At 37.1% G+C, this 21,188-nt stretch overlaps 1 protein-coding gene across 13 annotated transcripts in view; it reads right to left on the reverse strand.

The window, feature by feature from the left end:
• The window catches only part of ptprub (protein tyrosine phosphatase receptor type Ub), a 182,077-nt gene that overhangs the window by 14,424 nt on the left and 146,465 nt on the right, over positions 1-21,188 (reverse strand). For 2 of the 13 annotated variants that reach the window (XM_043260824.1, XM_043260822.1), the window contains exons 14-24: positions 20,224-20,362; positions 18,173-18,202; positions 17,806-17,966; positions 14,934-15,121; positions 11,097-11,169; positions 10,638-10,714; positions 9,236-9,253; positions 6,375-6,411; positions 4,263-4,360; positions 2,321-2,437; positions 217-371 (exon numbers count right to left, since the gene is read on the reverse strand). In XM_043260824.1, the coding sequence (XP_043116759.1) occupies positions 217-371; positions 2,321-2,437; positions 4,263-4,360; positions 6,375-6,411; positions 9,236-9,253; positions 10,638-10,714; positions 11,097-11,169; positions 14,934-15,121; positions 17,806-17,966; positions 18,173-18,202; positions 20,224-20,362 (1,093 nt within the window). The remainder of the gene's footprint in view (positions 1-216; positions 372-2,320; positions 2,438-4,262; positions 4,361-6,374; positions 6,412-9,235; positions 9,254-10,637; positions 10,715-11,096; positions 11,170-14,933; positions 15,122-17,805; positions 17,967-18,172; positions 18,203-20,223; positions 20,363-21,188) is intronic. The other 11 variants (XM_043260832.1, XM_043260831.1, XM_043260823.1 and 8 more) reach the window with 10 other exon arrangements.

Genomic DNA, 21,188 nt, shown 5'->3' on the forward strand with positions numbered 1-21,188 from the left:
TGTGACACTAAGGACTAAAGTTGCTGAAAATTTTGCTTTGCCATAAATTCCATTTTAAAATTCAAAACTGTTGTAATATTGCTTCGCAACCGTTGTTTTTACAGTATTTTTGTTTAAATAAATGCGGAACTGGTGAGATTTTGAACATATATACTTATACATTTCTGGCCGACAAACATTAGCCGTTTTAACTTGATGAAACACAGAGCTCCATACCTGCAGTGGACCACCACAGGCCCTGCGTCGAGCGGTGTGGAGGATTTGACCCGACGGATGAAGGCTAACAGACCCGTGGCATGGTACGGGACTCCATGTTCAGGCCATGATGTAAAGTGAAACTGACACACTTCGTGTTTGGCGGAGTATCCTCTCTGAAAGACGAAAAGGCTTCACAATTTAATTATATTTAATAAGTATCAAAATGTTTAATTTGAGGAACCCTGATATACAGTACATAGAATGTGTAAGTGCACACCACCGCACCACGGCTCCAACATATATGTTATATACTGGACTACTTTTTATTAAGCGAAACAGATTCAGATTGCCTCAAAAATCGAAGGTGGCTTCTATTCCTTGCGGCTCGAAGACACCAAGGCAAACTCAGCTGAATTAGCAAAAGCGACAGTAAAATAAACACCACAGCTCTGTGGTCCCACTCAAGGGAGGTGTGTACGTCTAATCGACAGGCCACTAAGAGACTTCCCATTTCCACATCCCAATTGCTCGTCTGTTTGAATACACACAAAGAAAGCTTCAGCCCGAAAGCCTGTCTGTTGGTTACGCAGAGAAACCTTCCCCAACGTTAGACAAACACACACAAGTACATCATTCCACCCACAGCCCGTGTTTGACTGACAGGGCCGTGGCAAGCGCAAAACTCACATCAAAGGCTGTCGACAGAACTGCGCCTCCACAGGGCAGCAAAGAGGACGATAAGAGAAGACGGGGGGTGAGGTGGAGGAGGTTAAATTGAGCTAATTTCAGTAAACGCACCCACATTTAGCCCATTGTATCAGAGAGAGGGAGAGATAATGAGAGAAGAGAGAAAGAGATGCTTTAGTTAATGTGCCCGCCATAAAACGTTCAGAGATGAGGCAGCTCTAATCCTGGAACAGACAGCTCGGTGGGCTTCTGCTGGGTATCAGGCGCTTCTCTCCATTTCATTTAAAGGGCTGTCACTCCAAATTCTTCCCTAACACACACACAAAACGTGTGCACACATACACATATAATTCACGTTCTACCCTAATCCTAGCAGAGAACCGATACGTATCAGCAGTGCTTGGTAGATTACTTAAAAATTGTAGATCATTACTGAATGCAATTTGCGAAAATTGTAGTTAGTAACGTAATATATATCGCATTACTTATTAGGTACTTTTTCATTAATTTTGACCTAAATAATTTATCATTGATTTTTAACAGGATATTCTCATACCCACAACATGAAGTGCGTTAAACATTAAATCACATCAAGATTTCTCGAACTGGGGTTTATGAAACAATTTGAGGAGGTCTGTGAAATTCTAATAATTAATCTTAAACATTTTCATTTGCAAAAATAAAATGAAAATAGGCAAAAATAAATCATTAACTAAAAAGATTCAATGATTTATTTTATTTTAGATTTTATGTATTTTTGATTTTTATTCTTTGTTGCCTCTCGATTTTAAAATTAAATTAATAATGTAATCAATAGAAATGCAACTGATTATAAAACAAATGAAATATAATACAGTCTAATTATAAGCCGGTTATGTAATCAAGATTAAATACAATCACTGCACAGCATAGCAACACATAGGAGTAATAGTTAAATGGCCAGGAATACTTGATTCTAATTGGTCAATCAAAGCAGTCTGAGATCAAATCGTTTTGTATATAATCTGGAAAGATGATATAAGAAAATTGATTTCCGGCATGGCTGTGATAGTTTCATGTCTCTCATATCACTCCACTGATGCTTTGTTCTCACATAACAAAATTATTTCAACTCAAATCAATAATTCATGTCCATTTATTTATTTATTTGATAAGTAGCCGTGTAATAAGCAGGGTAATGTGGAGTAACGTGATACAAGACCTGATCACCCTGTCTGCATTTATTTCGTGATATCGGCCTGCTGACTGTACATTAACTCGTGCATAATAGATCGCATCATATCAAATGGCAGAGCAAATCCCGATGCTGTGTGAGAAATAAGAGCGTGTTGGAGCCGTGGTTTAAAGGTGATGTGGTGTTCACGCGGGAGATGCAACCCTTCTTTTCCCCATCATTTCCTGTCCTGTCTCTAGAGAAAAAGAAATCATTTCATACCCGCTCCAGGGCAAAAGTTCGCACTGTGTACTCCGCCAGTGTTTCGGTCTTCAGCAGTGTGATCTTAATGTCTCCGTACATCTCTGACTCATCTGGCCAATACTTGCAGCATTTCACCTGAAAGACAAACCAAAATAAACAAACTCGGGTTAGAAAAAAAATAAAAATAAAATTACACATCACCACAAATATCAAGAAGCTTTTAATGCGCAATTAAGTTTCCTAAAAAGCATGTCATTACATTATTTTTATCATTCTTGTGTGAAAGTGTTAAGACAGATGTTTCGACAGATTCTCTGACTAAACTTCAAGAGCAAAAATGGTATTAAATTCAGTACATTTGACAGATTTTCCTGTATCAGTTTATAATCTCTGCACATTAAAAGATTGAAAAATTTGGACACGTATTAGAATGTTTTAAGACGAATGCATAAAGTTGAATACTGTTCCATACAAATGTAAAATATTAAATATAATTATTTGATTAATTGTAATAAAATGCTACGCAGAAAAAAGCCTTGATTATTTTTAACAATCTTAAGATATGTAAAGCAAATACATAAATATAGTTACAGTATGTACATCGGCAAAGCTAAAAATGATATTTTTTTTTTTATATTATACTTCTACCTTACACCTTAAAGCTTTACAGTAATCAAAGTGATGACGTGAAAGAACTCCCTCCTTGTGTACTGTAAACCGGCTTTATTTCTATACGCCTATTACCGTTACACAAACTGTTAGATTTGCTGTCGGACCTAAGCCATCATCCATTTATCCCTGCTGTTCACAGCTTTTATCATAAAAAGGGAAAGCGTATTTTTCATAATAGAGCCCCAATTTCATAAGAGGGCAGGGACGGGCCGTTAAGAGGACTGTTGGCAGCAGGCGCTGTCTCCGAAGCACTGAAGGGGCTGATGCGGGTGTGGAGAGGAAAATGAAAGAGGAAATTATGTCGGAAGAAGAAATAGAGGTGGTTTAAAAAGGCTGGAACGAGTGGGCCACAAAACAAGGGAGCACAATGCATTACATGAGTCTGGGAATTATGATACTTCGAAATCATATTTTTAGTTTGACAGCAAAACAGATGTATTTATATAATGCAAGCATGTGATAAGTGTACTGTACTGCACGTAACAAATATATTGGAGGGATCTGATGACAATATCACGGGACTTTAATATATATCACATCGAAAGCAGCAACAATAAAGTATCATGTAGTAGTACCATGGATTTTGGAAACCTGGTTATTATTGTCATGTCAATCATAAATGCTACAAGTAAATTTAGGCATGATGCATTCATTTAGGGATTTTATTGTGGTAATTATTGTGTACCATTATCATGTAAAATCGACGTGCCCTTTTAAATATGAATTATTCACCAATACAATAAATAAACAAATATAAAAACCTCTGCTCAGCTGATATATGCACCTGTATGTAACTGATATATGCATAAGTGCTTCCCTATATGACATTGTAAATTTTATGGAACATGAATATGGTAATCATTATGGTAACCATGCTATATATCAGAGCACTATCATAGCCGAACATGATGTAAGGATGATTATCATATTCATAGACCATGGTTATGTATTATTTACATGATTCTCCAAAGTCAGAAAAAACCCTGTATTTTCATGGTGTTAAATGGTCATTTTGGTGCAAACAATAATTACATACAAATATGTAATAGACATACATACAAACATAAAAAAACTTTAATATTTCAAAAACTACGGTTTTATGGAGGAAAAAAGTGACCACGAATGATGAATGGAAAATGACGACATTAAAATCAATTCACATATCAGACCCACAAACACACAAAGATTTGGAGGTGATGACTGAATGAAATGTGTAGGGTTGTTGTAAAACGAGGAGTGTCTTTATTCGATGGGTTAGTGTGCAGATGAGGAAGGATCTAGAACATACCCTGCCCACCTCCACTAGCTTGGTGATCATGACGATACTAAAGCAGTTTTCTTGCCAAACCATCCTCCAAAAATCATACACTGTCTCCTGCTTGGGCCCTGCAAACAAACAGACAAACACACAAACACACAAACACACACACACACTCAATGAATGGCAGCCAGTGCACCAGACGGCGGGTTTAATTTACCAAGTGTCATTGCATGTTATAAGGCAGTTCAGTAATCCAGAGCCTCACACAGAGTAATTCAATAGCAGACATTTCTGGTGAATGGAACAGTTTTTAACCTCAGCAGGATGTGGCTCTCTGATAGAAAAAGCTAATTTCTCCCATCAATTGAGTCTGCCTCGAAATTCAATTAGGGGGAAAGACAGACAAACCACAAACATGTAATGATTTATTTATGGGAGATCTGAAACGATGAGAGAAGAGGGTGACCTTGTTTTAGTAGAGCTGTGTAAGGGATAGAGGGCGGTTCTGCTGTTTCTCTCGTATGCACACACATTGTTTCTTCTGTCATTGTGGGTATTTTCCAATGACTCGTATTCTTCGGAAACTAAGCTACAGAAAGCAGGTTTCCTAATAAGGACAGTTGGCTGGTATCCAAATGTATGGTTTTGTGGTCTTTCACTGTTTTACTGTCTTTGACCACACAGACTGTGCATCCTGGCACCAAAATACGGCACCAGAGAGCAAATGCGTTTTTATAAAGACCAACACAATGGACCGAATGGAGCAAATATTAGCATAGAGTCACAAACAATCAGAACACGTGATAATCATCAGGTTTGGGTAAGCAACTAACAACACAGGAGCAAAATGGGTGAAGATGTGGTCACACTCCACTTTTCATTCCATTAACTTCCATTCAATCGTATGCGAATGCGTCAGACTGGAAACGCAAACCTGTACGAAGTTCAATACACATACTGTTTTGTGGCTCTTTAATGTGTCAGGACAGGCTGCTGCATTGCCTCAGTTAACCTCAGACTTTTCAGAACTTAAAGCACAACATGAACATGAATGAACATCAGAACGCATTTTGTTTCGAACACAGAAAGACGTCAATACACAACATGGACCGATGTTAATCTACTCTCCAGTCTAATTTGTTTGTCACACAAAATGGTGTATTCTGCGTTATGTTTGGTAAGATCGCCTGTCAATCAAATTCTTTGCAAAGGGCCGCTTTACTATGCTCAAAGTCTATTGTGATTGCAGCTTAAGACTTTTTTGGGGTGTTATAATGGAGCAAAAAAAGTTAGTTGACTTCCACAAACCACTTTGCATGATTCATTAAAATGTTTCATTTAAAAAGGGAAACTCTTATAAATGCAAATGCAATAAAGTCAGCTGCAAACTAACTGCCCACACCTTTTTATCACTGAATTTTCACTGCGTGTCTTAAGTAAATCCTGACATTCGTTTTTTTCATGCCAAAAAGGGGGTTTAAACAGGCGCGAGCTGTTAGCACATCTGTCCCATAACATTTTTCAAATCAAGGATGTCCCCGAATGTCTTCACTCTGCAAAAATAATCTATTGAGCTGTATTTTTGTCTTGTTTTACAGTAAAAATACCCTTAAGTCTAATTAAAACGTTATGATTATTTTTATTTTTGGCAAACTGCTTTTTTCTTGTTTTCTACATAAATTGAGTGATGTTTATAGTCAAATTAAGAAAAAAGTAGCAAATGACAACTATAGGATGCAAAAGTTAATAAATTAATTGTTTTCTATTATTCATAAACAAGTCAAAAACATCAGAAAATGATTTTGCAGTACACACAGTCTGTCCTGCAGTCATTGTGCTGTTGTTTTTGATGGGGATGGGGAAGACAGCAGGTGCTAATCCTGACTCTGCTGAACCATCTCTATTCACACACCTTTATAATTTCCTGGATCAGAACTCATTAGATTCCATCTGGAGGATCTCTGTGTTCTGAAGGTTTCAGTCTCACACACACACAAGCTCAAAGGCTCAGACTGAAGAGAGGAAAAGGCTCTCACTCCTGGGATTAGACACTGCGAGGACAAACCATATAAACACACACACACACACACACACACACATCCATCCATCCACAAGTCTTGTCCAGACAAAGATACTCACCCTGAGTGGCGATGAAGTGGTTGGATCGATGGTATCCCTAAAAAGAAAGAAAGAGAGGTGACGTGCTGTGTAAGCCATTTGTGTCTTAGAAACATCTCGCTCCTCTTAGAGTACAAATGCTAGGTCTTTAATTTGGACTGTGAGCAGAATGCTTTGATAATCTGTGGGTTACTTGGATAAAATAAGGGTCATGGGATCTCAACATGGAGAGTAGTTTCAAAGAGTTTATTTGAGGCTCTAAATTAGGATGACACCAGCTCTGAGAACACAAATCCACAACAAACAAAAAGCAAAGCAAAGCAATGCAAAACTAAAAAAAATCTGACCTCCCAACACTACTCAAGAAATCGTGTTTCACAACTTACTGCTTGGCTATTTTAGTTAGAAAACTAAAGCAAATTGATAAATGTAGTCAAGTTAGTAGCATAGCTAGTATAGTGTTTGTTACTCTCCAAAGCTATTAATAAGTCTGAGACACAAAGAGCAAACAAACAAAAAGGCACCTTGCTACAAAAGTAATACTCAATTGCCCAAACATAAAACTCATCATGGAGGACATGAGCTCCCTACACGATTCCTCCATCAGCTCGTGTTTGGAATGTACAGGGAGAAGGAAACTCTAGGAACATCTCAAAACATGCAATTTATTCATCAAAGCTAAGCCTTTTCAAAGAACTACCTGGGGATGCTCCCAAAAAGTGGATCTGTTTTCATTAAACAGACGTTAGCGGAATAATAGAGACATGTTCTTCATTGTTGCTGAGCATTTGCTGCTCCATTTAGAACACTGCAGACGCCCACTATATTTTAGATTGGGCCAAGCTATTTCCTGCGCACTGTACAAACAAACATAGAAACAAATACACTGTAGATGGAAAAAGAAATTGTGGGGGATGTTTGTTCCACACTGAAAGGATTCATCAGTCTATGGGGTTTGGAGAATACAAGGGACAAGGGAGGGGGTCGGAAGATAACTGGTCCAAAAGAGCTTTGTTCTGCTGATTCAGTAGTGGTGTGATTTTCTATCACTATACCAGGGGTCTTTAAACTTTTTTTCATGTCAGGGACCCTCAAATATGATGATCTCATTGTCAATGATTCCGTATATAAAAGCAGCTATATATTTTCATATCTAAAAACTCAATTATATTGTGTGATAAAAGGTATTCATTAAAAATGAATTTAACTTCATCATTATAAAAAATAAATATCATCTTCAATATGTTTAATGTAAAAATCCAAAAAACTTTTAAAAAACATGTAAATTTGCATATTTAGTATAGAGAAATATATTTGTATACGCAGAATTATTTCTTTAAAAAGTAAAATATGCCTGCCAATAAAATATATACAATTATTGATTTTTACAATGCAGAGTCAAATATTATTACATTCTCTAAAAGAGAGTTTACATATTGTAATTATATTTATATTCAGATTCATTCAGATTTTTCTTCTCAGAATTGCAAGCGAATATCTCACAGTTCTGGAAAAAAAAAAAAAAAACGTCAGAAAAAAGTAAGACAAAAAGTCGCTATTACCTTGTGTTTTACCTTACCTATTTATAAAATATGTTTTTGTCCTATGCTGGAAACCATAATATATAGATCACCAAATCTGGCTTTTATTAGTGAGGCAACCATGGTCAAAGAGCAAAAGAGCAGCCATATAGGCTTGAAAAAAATAAATGAAGGTATAGTACATTACGCAGCAGTGCAAGTGGATTTATAGCACACTAACAGGGACCATCCTGCTGGAGAAAATGTGAGGTACGTGTTTTGCTCAAGGGCACGATAGCGATAGGGGATCTCAGTAATGATTCAGTTCATGGGTTGCCCTATCTGCCATCAAATCCATGATGATCGTATCACAAGCCCAAAGCTGCAACTACCCCAATGTGGCCGAAATGCAGCAATTTTTCAAGATGATGATACAGTACATCATGCTTAAAGTTATATATTTAATGGCTGATTTGAAAATAGAAGGAAGGTTCACAGGACACAGAAGCTCATTAAAGGGAGAAAAACAAAACTAAAATAATAAAAAAGGCTTCACAAAACACTTTACAACACTTAGTACACTTACTCAAAACTGTGAAATAATGCTATAAACGCACTGCATAAATAGCTCTTTGTGTTTATATCACTCATGACATGGTTAAACAATAGTTAAAGGCCTCTATTTACTCATAGAATTTTATAATAACTTTCAAATCAACTAATTATTTTTTGAATAACATTCATATTTAAAAATTTACATTATTAATATTACTAAATGATTAGTATGTTTCGTCCTGCTCTCTATCATACATTCATCACCCAAAAATAGGAGACACTGTTGGAAAAAATGGCTTAAACTTGGATCACATAGTTTGCTGGTCTTAGCTGGTTTATTTGGTTTCTTACAGTAACCGAGCACCAGCTTGGAAAGGATAAGAGACAACCTTACACCAGCTAAGAATAGCAAACTCTCATTCAGATGTTTTTTTTTTTTTTTTTTTTTAAGCCACTATCCTACCAAAAGACTAACCTCCTGACCTTTGACCCCAGTCTCTCTACTCTGGATTTTTTTTAAATATTGGAATTGAAAAGGTAAAAAAACATAAATACATTTACCTGAAACTGAAAACTAGGTACCAGTAAGAAATAGAAAACCTAACAGATGGAAGCTGAAAGTTTTATGCATCCACATTTAGGGGCGAATATAAAGAAGATCTGTGTGACACAGAGCCACTTTTCTTCATGTTTAAGTAATCCAAACAGAGCAATGCCATGACACAAAAAGGGATGAAAAGAGAGCTATGGGGGAACAGAGGGAAAGAAAGCAGAGAGAAAGAAAAGAAAGAGCAGTGAAGTACTTACTTCCCTGTTTATCCGAATCTACAGGGTCCAAGAGTCGAAGAGGTGGGGAAGGGGGGTAGAAAAAGACAAGACAGACTCTAGTTAATGAGAGGCTGAAGAGAGCTAGAGGATTAACAGATCACAGACAGAAAGAGAGAGAATTAGCAGAAGAAAGAAAGAGAGAGACTTGTGTTAGCCAGCTAAGCTCTACGCCAGGGGACAGGCACTTGAAATGGAGGCATATATTTTGGATGTGCAGGTGGGCAAATCTTTGCAAGCGTGTTATTTAGCATCATCGAACAATACTGAAAAATAACAATTTCTCTCAAACAGGCTTCCGGGACGCTACTTCACTCTGCTATTGGTTGGACCAACTGATAGCCCCACCCCGAAACTCACTTCATTGGTTGAGCCAGTGTTGCTATGTGGGGCTGGTTTACACTTTACGCTTCTCGGGGAAATCAACAAACAAATGGCTTTCAGACTAGGAAAGTATTTTAATTCTGAAAAAAATTACACACTTCTCTTTTAAATTACTCCATTTATTCCTGTGTAAGCTACTTCCTTGCAAGTTCCTTTATTGGACTGATTCAAGAGGTATTCGAAAGGAAAGGACAGCAATGAAAAGGAGTAAACACATTAAACAACAGAGCTGCACTCACTTTAATATGTTCCCTAATAGCCTCTACTTACTGCCAAGTTTACCAGAAACAGTAAAAAGAAGCATCATTTCTTTATTGGTCTTTTCTTGACTTTTTGTGTTTTTTTAAACTCAATGCCAAAATAAAATGAGAAAAAATAAAAGAAAAGCAATTCTTGTTAAATTGACCTATGTCCTGTTTTGTTCCTGTATATTGGTTCATAATGAAAACACTAAAATGTCACACTACATTAGAAAATAAACTGATATTATGGCCAATTTGATGTAGACAAAATACTAAATACTGTATACTACAGATATAACGAAGTTAGCACATAATATGGACATTAGCACATAAGTGGAGAGGGTCCTATAAAGGGAAGGTGGTCCTGTCCAACCAAAGAGGGCAAGGTTGGCTGACCATCTGTGCCCACCTGCCTCTTTATTAAAGGGGAACTCGGACGCAAAATGACCCTAAAACACTTAGCCAGTGTGTCAGTAGGCTACACTTCACATCTGACCACGCTCTAAAATCCTTTGGGAGGTCAGATATGCCCAGGAAAGGAATAACAACCAAAAGTTTTACCCATCACAAAAATGACAGTTAGTGGTTTGAAAAGTTTTCTATTAAAACTGATAAGATGATATGTCACATACAGTATGGCAAGGCTAAAGGGAGAGTGTCCACATATATCGAATAATCTTCAGGGGAGCCACATAATAACAGAAACAGTGTGAATGTTTGTGAGTCTGGCTGAAGATAGCATGTGACTGCTGACTTACATCGATGTAATTGGCATTGATGTAGTCAGAGTTGGGATCACCAAGCAGCGGGTGCAGTTTCACCCTGTGACGGTCATCTGAAACACAAAAACACAACTGCATGAGCACAATTTGCAATGAAAGGTTAAATTACTTTCATGCACTAAAGAAGTCTTTTTCTATACAAATTACGTTTATTATAGGAAATTTCTTCCCACCCTACTTTTGTTGGTATGTTAAAGGGGTTACTTAATTTTTTCAATTCCTTTAGTGAACGGCGAAGACAGTATGTGCAAATAAACAATGGTGTCAGCTGGTGTTTGTATTTGTTGTAAGCAAATCTACTTTTTAGAACATCACAGCTTTGCATTATCGGACATTTTAAAACTGACATCTATAGTTTTAACATTCATAAAATGTCTAAAGGCATTACTCTGAAATCGTTTTTATACCATACAAAGACTGAAAAATTTGACTTACAACCCATCAGAGTATCGTGCCTTCCCTTAGTTTTATCCTTCTTCTTATTGATATCCCAGCCATCAAAGAAGCTCTAAAAATATGATTAAAAATATAGAGACAGAGAGAGAGAGAGATAGAGAGAGAGGGAGAGAGAGAGAGAGAGAGAGAGAGAGAGAGAGAGAGAGAGAGAGAGAGAGAGAGTATAAATTAGTTTTCTAAGACAATTCTGATAGACTTTGTCTAAAACGCATTTTATTAAAAGACAAATTTCGACACATCATTTAGACGAGAGGTTCTGGATTACTTTGCGCCTCAAAGACATGCATTTTTGTCATATTACATTAAGCTAAATTTAACACAATTCCACTTATAAGGAGGATAAACATGATTCCATGCTTCAGCTGAACACAAAAAATGAGGTCATGTGAACAAAATTTTTATGTGAAAGCTTCTTTTAATATCTGCAACTGCATATATTGCTGAAAAAATGATTAAATTACACCGTGGACGGCAGGTACAGGAAAACTGAATGTTCAATATCACATCCTCAGCGTCAGGTAGACCAAAAAACTTCTAACTGAATTGATTTGCATCCTCGTCTTGTTTTAAATTCTCAGACGCTCCCAAACCCTGACTATCAAATCTAGCATTCACTGAAATATAAATGTGAATAGAGGAAAAATTTTCACTTCAAACTAGTAAGGTCTGCTTACACAATCTACTAGGTGTAAGCACTTAGACAGCCAATTCTGGTGAACTTCTATATAATATAGAAATTACATAAATTACATGCAAATAGATTTTTTTAAGGGAAAAACAGCATAATTTCTTTTAACAAAACATTCATATATTAGATATGTCTTTTTGTTTTGCAACACCTTTTTGCTCTACTCCCTGTTTTCCACTCTATCTAAACTAAAGATCCTGTCAATAAGCACTGATCAATGGACTGTACTTGCAGTCCGCAGGGAAATAAAGCTTATGAAACCCTGCCGTTACATCTGTGTGCTCTCAAACTCTGTTTCTTTTCCGCTTATGGAGCACAAAGACACTGACCTCAAACACACACATACACCCACAGTGTCACTATGTCCAGGAAAGTGCGTATTGATTTTTGAGTTGAATCTGTTTCACACTGGGGGGGAGAGTTTAATGAGTCCACAAGCTGAGCTCCTGAGAGGCAGGCTAGTGGCAGAGCTCTGATTATGTGGAGGGATGTTTTGTCTCGTAGCTCTGTGGACAACAACAGATAGAGGAGAGTCAACAGTCCACACGAGTGCAGCGCCGAGAGGAGATGCTCAAGCCGCATTCTGAGGAGAGAAAATTAGCCACGGAAGAAGACAGGGGAGGGATAGAGGGAGGAAAAGAGATAGCAGTGTAGCGTGCTCTTTGTGCGGTAATGCTGAAGGGCTCTATGACCTCTACTTTCATCTAAATAACTGCTCCTCTATAGTCCATGGGGAAGTGATGCAAACCTGTCCGTGAAGAACAGCTCAAACTTGCTGCTCTGAAAGTTGGCCAAGTCACAACTGTGATACGTAATGAACAATTCACTTAAAAAAACACTAAAAATACTGAAGCTGCAAAAATAAGAAGATTTTAGCATGACAATGCCCGTGTAGTTGTAGATTATTGCTGCTCCTGCAAGCAAGTACAGGTACTTACTAATGTCAGTGCATGTGGCTATACGGTGCCATGAGTATTTAAGACGTACTGCTGCTGCACAAATAGCATAAAAATAACCCATAGCAGAGCTATACAAGTGGAGCTGGGGAAGGTTGAGGGTTTCAGGGAAATTCTGAAAGTGTGCAGCTCAAGGGCTGCAAATGCGACACGAACCAACAGGGTCAGTACCATCTTAAACGAAAATTGCAAACTTTAAGCGTAATTGGTAATTAATTATTATAAATAATTAATTAATGAACTAGTTGCTTATTAGCATGCATATTACTAGCATATTGGCTGTTTATTAGTAAATATAAAGCATATTAATGCCTTATTCTGCGTGACCATGCTCTACATCCCTAACCCTCCCCAATACTTGAACTGAACAACTATCTTACTATTTATAAGCAGTAATTAGGAGTATTTTGATGCAGTCGATAGTTACAGTTAATGAGAACTGTAATTTAAAATAAAGTGTGACCATCTGATCTGAATACTATTAGTGAATTTATAACTATTCTGAAAAGAATGGCTCCACTTGCTACGGGACGAGCGATTATGTTTCTACTCATTTATTTACATTATTTTATTTGATTGTATTATGTATTTTTGATGCCATTTGGATCTTGCTACTAATTATCTTTGCTTTACCTTTCTTGTAAAAAAAGGTTTAAAGCTCAAATGGAACAACATGTTTTAAGACAGGTTCAATTATAGTAATAAAATGCAACATGCTGTAATAAATTAATTTGCTCAAACACAACACCCTACTAGAAAACTGAGCTAAAACCTGTTTTCAGAAAGTGGATTTACATGTTTTCAGCTGGTCTAGATGTCGAAAGTCTGTTTATATCACGCACAAAACTGTAAAGCACTTTGCTTGATCTATCAAGCTATAATCTGCCATTGATTGTCAGATAAGTGTCATAATATCTTTGAAATTCATCAAATGTTATCACGTTAACAAGACACACAAAAGCAGAAATCCATTCTATGCATGCAGCTTTAGATCAAAAATGTTGAAATGTGGACCAGACCTTATGTCAAATGTCTGGGTATGCAGGACTAGGCTAAGGTCAAGCTGGTTTGGGCTGGTTGATAAGCAACAAACAAGCTGCCATGTTCCAAAAAGCATCTTGACTACCTCAAGCTGAAATGAGCAGCTTTACTTCAGCAGGGCATGACAACAGTGAGAGGATGTCATATTGTGGAGAAGTGATAAGAAGTTTGGAATGTGTGTTTGTGCATAAACATGCATCTTTGCATTAATGTGTTTGTGTGTTGGGGATTGGATGCAGAGGTCTGTTTTGACAAGGCTTGCAGACGGTGAGTTCTGGAGGCTGGAGATCTCCCAGCCAGACATCTGTTCGCACTGACAGGTCCCTCCACTAACGCAATGCCAGCTCCCAGATAGACTGCATTGTAAGCGGCACTAAAGCCCAAGCATATTCTGACTTCTTTAAATAAATCAGAAAATCTGTGTGGGCAGCTGTGAAAGATTTATATTATTATCACTGAAACCTCTCGCATGAATGTTTTTAAAAATGTACTACTGAAGCTGAAGAAGGCCAACCGATCTGGTTTCCTCTGAAATCAAACTCAAAATCGGCTGTGCCAAGTTTTTTTTTTTTCTATTTAAGGAATGGGTATTTAAAGACTTAGTCTTAACCTTGACACACTGAAAGACCATCCACAAACCTTAAAATTCATAATTTAAAAAAAAAATAATAAAAAAATAAAAATAGCGGGCTAAAACCACCAGTTTCTATCCAAATAAACAGCTTCATGCAATTTTTGGTAGCTAGCAAATAAGTTTACATCAGCCAGGGTGCAAAGTGTTTCAATATCCCAGGTTGCTGTAAGTGCTATACTGAGGAAGAATTTGTAGATGGATTTGACAAAGTTATGCAGCGAGTAGCAAAGACTCATTACTGTATACCCCATGTTGTTTTTACAATTTCCTGCTGTTTTAAGACTGTAAATAAAAATATTAGTCACACAACATGATGTTCACAAAAATAAATAAACAATAAATTGGTCAGTCAATTTAAATGTTGGTCCAAAATAAAAGAATAAAATAAATTAATAATAAATTATATTTTTATTTGCAAAATGGTGGTTTAACAAAATACTCACTATTTTGCAAAAAAACCCTCATACTTAAAAAAAAAAAGCAAAAACAAACCCCACCTCATATTCCTGTTTAAAGCCATAACCTTCTGCGGTTTTCATCTGGTTGATGTGTTGTAGGAGGTCAGCCACTCGCACAGCCGGATGAAGCTGACCCGTGTGATAGGGCGATCCTTTTCGGCCACACTGACGTCTAGGCGATCCGCCCAACAGACTGCTGGACTCATTCATAGAGCTCCGTGGATCACCTTGGTAAAAATGAAGAAACACAGAGCAAAAGTTTGCATGATATCTTTCAAAAAAGGATATAAAATAAACAACAGAGTAAACAGCTACACCTGAAGCAGCTAACAATCTCAGAAAAGTTTAAAAAAACAACCAATAAACATTTTATAGAAACAAAAACTCCAAACAAGTATAATGGGGTTAATCTGAGAATTATCATCCCCTTATGGCACTTCATCTTCTGTGTTTATAATTGGTATTCATAAATATGATCAGGGAGCAATTATGAATTCATGACTAGGGCTGTGTATTCAAATAAATTAGCAGTCTGCTACTCATTTCTCAATGGAAATAGGAAAGAAGAAACTCAGACACTATACTCCACACAGCAGACACTTAAAATGTGGCAAGACAGCTCTGAGACGTGCCATTAAAACTTCATTTTGATCAAGAGATCTCTCTCTTTGAGACATCAACTATTCAGTGCCTGCAGAGTTAGATACCTTTGAATTGGATATTATTAGCATTTTTCAACTTTTATTTTTTTTGTATGCTCTAATTTCTACCATATTGAAAATCTCGACCACGATGCCTTAAGGATGAGCTTTTGGTGCAGATCTGAGTCCATTTGCATCTCATAAACTGGTTGTGTTTGCCTGAATGCATGTTTGTAAATGCATTTTTTAAGTATACTACTCGTTCTTCCTACTTTTCCATGGATTTATGTTTATATTAGGATTGATAATCTTATGTCAGGGGAGAATACGTGTTAGATTTGGAATCATATGAGAATAAACTACATCAACAGCACTACATTATATATTTAAGAGCTGTGAAAGACTGAGTGATTACAGAAGGACTGTAGCTTTGATGAAGCTTTCACACTGACTACAAATGAGGACAAATTAACACGAGGTGACCTAGTAAGTCCCTGAGCTTCACTTTAACTGTGCGCGTGACTGAAAGTCTGTATCCATTCATTTGCACCCTTTGACGCTAGTGCCTAATACTCTTGGTTTTAGCACCTGTAAGTGTGAAGAAACAAATGTAAGAATTATTATGCAGATTTCATCATTATGCTGGTTTCAATCTACTTTCTGCCTTTATTTCTAAGTTTTCAACTAGGTTATTTTATCCGCTTAATCTCTTAAAAATAATTCTCTATACTGCTAGATTAAGTATAACTTTTTTTTTATCGAATACACAGAAACGGTTAATTTTTCAGAGAAATATAAATTGCATTTTAATAAGAGATGGATGATATTATGGGAATGTTATCGTAAACAGCTGATAAATACTTAAAATGTAAATATTGGCATCAGTCTGGGAAAAAAATATGTCTTGCCGATAAGTGTAAACTATGGCGGCCTGCATTAAAATCGCAAACTTGAAAATGAAATGATTTTAATATATACAGATTTATTCCGTAATATGTATATTTTTCAGAGTGAAAACACAATTACAAGGAGCAAATTTTTATATTTTTTTTATTTGTACAGTTCTTTTATTTTTAACCATCCATTAATAGTAACAAATAAAATGTTAAGGTTTCACAGTAGAGATTGATTACTAGTTATTTTCGATATACTCTCATAAAAAAAGAAAAAAGAAAAAAAGAATTGTAATAAAGCTTACTCCTAACAAATATATATTTGCTCAAAACGAACCAAAATTTAACAAGGAGAGAATTGGTGTTTCAAAAAAAGGGAAATATATATCTGTATCGGTATCAGCAATTATTAAAAGAATATCAGCATATTAGACTGAAAAAAAAATGGGCATCCCTAATTTTAAAAGATTAGATTTAGATTTTAAAATATATGGAAAAGCATAAAAATATGACAAAACAACAAAAAAGTCATTATTATCTGGGTTCTAAATTTAAGTTGTTATTCACCGACAAGCTGTTGGTCATTGATTCATTAAGTTGAATTCAAGAACAGGACCATTTAGATCAATTCTGTGAACCGGATTAATTGTTTTACTCAAAAGATCTGACTCAAAAGATTGATTATTTTCTAAAACTGGACCTAATTACCTCACTCATGGACTCACACAGTCAAGACTGCCAGAGAACAATGACTAAATGTCTGTTTCTCACAAAGCTATCATGTGGCTTCAGAAGACTTTTATCATATTTTCACGCTTCCTGGTGTCATTTTGGAGCCCGACAGCCACAGTCCTCATTCACTTTTCTTTAAAGTGATACTCTTTAAAAATTCTCCTTTTATGCCTCACAGAAGAAAGAAAGTCAGCAGTGTTTGGAACAACATGAGGGTGAGTAAATGATAACAGAAACGTGAAACGTGGGTGAACCACTCCCTCACAACTTCAGAGTCCCCATCATGCAATGCGGCATGAATCATGGATTAGTTATATGAATTACTGTTTACTGCTTTCATGCTCTTGTTGATGTGCAAGTTGTCCCTCCCCGTTATTTGTCAGGAGTATTAGCTCTGTAGTCATTGTTTCAATGTGCAAGTTCATTTAACTGGAATAAATGAGTTGAAACAAAGCAAGACAAGTGCATGCTACTCGGTTATTTGTTTTTTCATGCTTTGCTTCATTAATACAGCAGATTACATAGAGTTTCTGTTCAACGAACAACCCAGAATTAAATCCACACATATTTAGGTTTTAAAGCTGCAATTAAACTCAAGTTGAATTCGATGTGTGTGCACTGGTGTTGTGTCGTGTCACGTCTTACTGCGAGTGCTGCAAGTATGGGTGTCCATAAATGACAAGGCCATCCTCTCGTCCTCCTGCAGAGTGCTCTGATCAGTGAAACTGCGCTCCATGGAGCCCATCATATTACTCTTCTCCTGCCTGTATGTAATGGGGGTCTTATTCATGTTCACCGGCTTCCTACTGAGAAGACAGAGAGAAGAGGGCGAGCAGAGAAGAAGGGGAGGTAGAGAAATGGAACGTGAAGGAAACGAGAGAGAGATGAGGCGAGTTAGGGAAGTTGGTGAGAGAGAAAGAGAAGATCATCACTCTGCTGCCGCCCCCTCTCTAAAAAGCGCACAAAAAAGCCATGAGAAATGATGATGTGCAATGGTGAAGAAGCCACTTACGGATAATAAGAGTATGAGTAGTAATCCCTTCTGGAGAGAGAAAGAGAGAGAGAGGAAAAAAAATAGAGGAAGAGAAGAAAAGGGGAAAAAAGAGAACAAGAAGAAGAAGGGACATGAGATGCAAGCACTGGTAGAGCTCTGATTAGAGTGAAAAATGGCAAGCCGTAAGCAGCTTGCATTTGCCACGCAAGTAATGGGACACATGCAGATACGCACAAAGCCTCAGCCAGAGCGGGAAATGGCGGCCTAATCAAATACGTCATCTTTTTGCTTTTAACGAGTTAAACAAGGTGGCCTGCTGAGAGGGACTTTCATATTCGCTCTCCGCAGTCACGCCTTCACAGCAATTCGACGGCGCAATCTAACCCAATATCCGCTAAATTATCCAATGAAACGCTTGGAGAACACTTCCATCTGCATTTGTATTACAAACGTTCTTCAACTCCATTTTGGGGTGCATTTGGATTAAATAGCTTAGATTTTCCGCTTTACACAAAGGCCTGGTATATTTCTTTCCATTTCTGCTGGAAGAACTCCCATCGCTAGCTGAAGTAGGCACGTTCCTGTGATACTTTATCTCTGGCTAAATGACTGTGCTGAGGGTTTGCTGCACTCAGAAGTTTAGCTTATATAAATGTTTTTTGACCCCAGAAGTGGGAAGAGGAAAGAGAGAGGCTGAAGAGGTATGTGCTGGTAACTGATTATGGAAAAGACAACTAAAATGCAAACAAATTGACCATAATATCTGAGCTAGAAATACAGCACCATATCAAAGAAGCCAAAGGTTCTCAATCTGGTTTGGTGGCTGGTTTTAAGATGGATCCCCTCCAGCTTAACCTGGTTTGGTCTCGTAGCCCCAACCAAGATGCATGATGGGATGCATGATGCATTGGTACATATGTGACACTGGAGCACAAAACTAGCTTTGGGGTATTGTATGGGTAAAAATAATAGATTTTTCTTTTATGCCAAAATTCATTGGGACATTAAGTAAAGATCATAATCCATTAAGATATTTTTGTAAATATATTCAAATTTCATTTCTGATTAGTACGCATTGCTAAGAGACAGCTTTCCATTCTCTCTTAATAGATAATAAATAGGCAGTGACATAAAAAATAATTCTCAATTTATTGTATTGGCCATATCTGTGCATCCCTAAAACCAGCAACCATCAGACAAAGAGACAAAAGTCTAAAAAAGGAGGCAATCACTATTCATGCACGCGAGAAATTCATATGAAAAACAGATGGTGAATGGTCTTTATCGGTTGTTGAAGATGAATCTTTGAGATGACCATTGCTTAGATTCATCTTCAGTGATTGGTGCCGTTTGCGGAACGAGAAGCTTGTGTCTCTCATTTGCCACTGGATCTGATGACCTTTTGAGAACCGTGGGCTAATTATCTCTGAAAGCACACTTTTTCCATCCCAATTATTGGCTCATTTCTGGTTCAGGGCGGCAGCGGGCAGGGCCTAATTAAGTGAGTAATTGAATTGCATTTCTCTTTAATTAAATATTTCACACTCAGATAATCCCAGAAGATGAAAACCCCTGGCAATCTCTCCGCCGATGCACGTGAGAATACAGCGGAGAACACCTGGGTGCCTATTGACTGAGCCGAATAATCGAAGTCATAAACCACAAAAGGTAGGTTTAGGTTAGTCATAGCTGAACGCACAATAGCCTGGTCTCTCAGGAACAGATTAAGTCTCATTTAAAAAGCACTTTCACAAAAATTTATTTTAAATAAATGGCCCACAGAATTATAAGTGTGTGTAAATTTAAAGCAGTTCTTTGTTTTGCAGCACATACAGTGGCTCCAAAAATATTCGGACACTTAAGTCACACATTCATATGCACAAACGTTATTGCATATACTAAAATATCATAGATTCAAATGTCAAATTTTTTTATGTAATCTAATGCAATGTTTGCAACATTTCTTAACTTGTGTAACTTAAACGTCTATATATGCTATGCTTCATTTATGCTTTAAAGCACCACATGCTCTGACTCTTATGTTTCCGTTCCTGACCAGAAGAACTTACCCTTTTTTAATGATTATGATAATGGCCCCGAGTAGCAGTATCAGGACCACCAGCCCACCAGCACACACTCCCAGAATGAGCCCCATTTCCTCTGAGCGCTGTGTGACCTCAAGAGCTCGCTGATGGTCTTTACAGGCAGCTGAAGAATACACAAACATACATAACAGCATTAGAAAACACCAGCAATTACATATAAAACAAATAAACCAGCATGAATTAACATTAACAGGCAACCAAAACACAAATCCAAAGTACTGAGGGAAAGAAAAAGATTCAAATGTTTATGCGAGTATATGAACAATGTTAATTATGATCTCAACACCAAAGATGGTAACTATAATGATAAAATTGGAATAATCGTTCTAATTCACTGAACACAACTATAACAGCAACAACACATATTACCGAATGTTACCGAATGTTTATGGAATGATAAACTTTTGACAGCCAAAAAGAACTGACCTGCTTAAACTTGAGCATTTAAAGCAACAGACAACTTAACTGCAGTGCATACTTAAACAGAATGCCATTGTGCGGATGTTACTTTAATAAAGTGGTCTTCTAATTCTAACCACGTTAAACAAGACAGAACCAGGGTGAAAACATCTGGTGTGGCGATCAACAGGATTTTGTACTGACATGAGTTCAGCTGATCAAGCTCTTAAGCCAGCTTTTACTAGCTGACGACCAGCTAGCAACCAAGTACATCTGACACGAGCTGGATTTCTCAGCACATTTAGCAGAAATAAGCAGACATTCAAATTGAAAAGCAGAAGGAGACCTCTGGTCATCCACTGACAGAGGCAAAATTGACAATCTGAGAGAGCAAGTGAGAAAGGCATCCACAACATAGTCCTGAGTCAAAACCCAAAACACAGTCACGAGTCAAGGTGAAAGAAATGAAAGATCCGGGGGCTCCTTCAATCGCTCATCATGAGCCGTTTCTCTACTGTACCACGCAGATT

Source organism: Puntigrus tetrazona, chromosome 16, assembly GCF_018831695.1.
Source record: "Puntigrus tetrazona isolate hp1 chromosome 16, ASM1883169v1, whole genome shotgun sequence".
NCBI classification, from domain to species: Eukaryota; Metazoa; Chordata; class Actinopteri; order Cypriniformes; family Cyprinidae; genus Puntigrus; species Puntigrus tetrazona.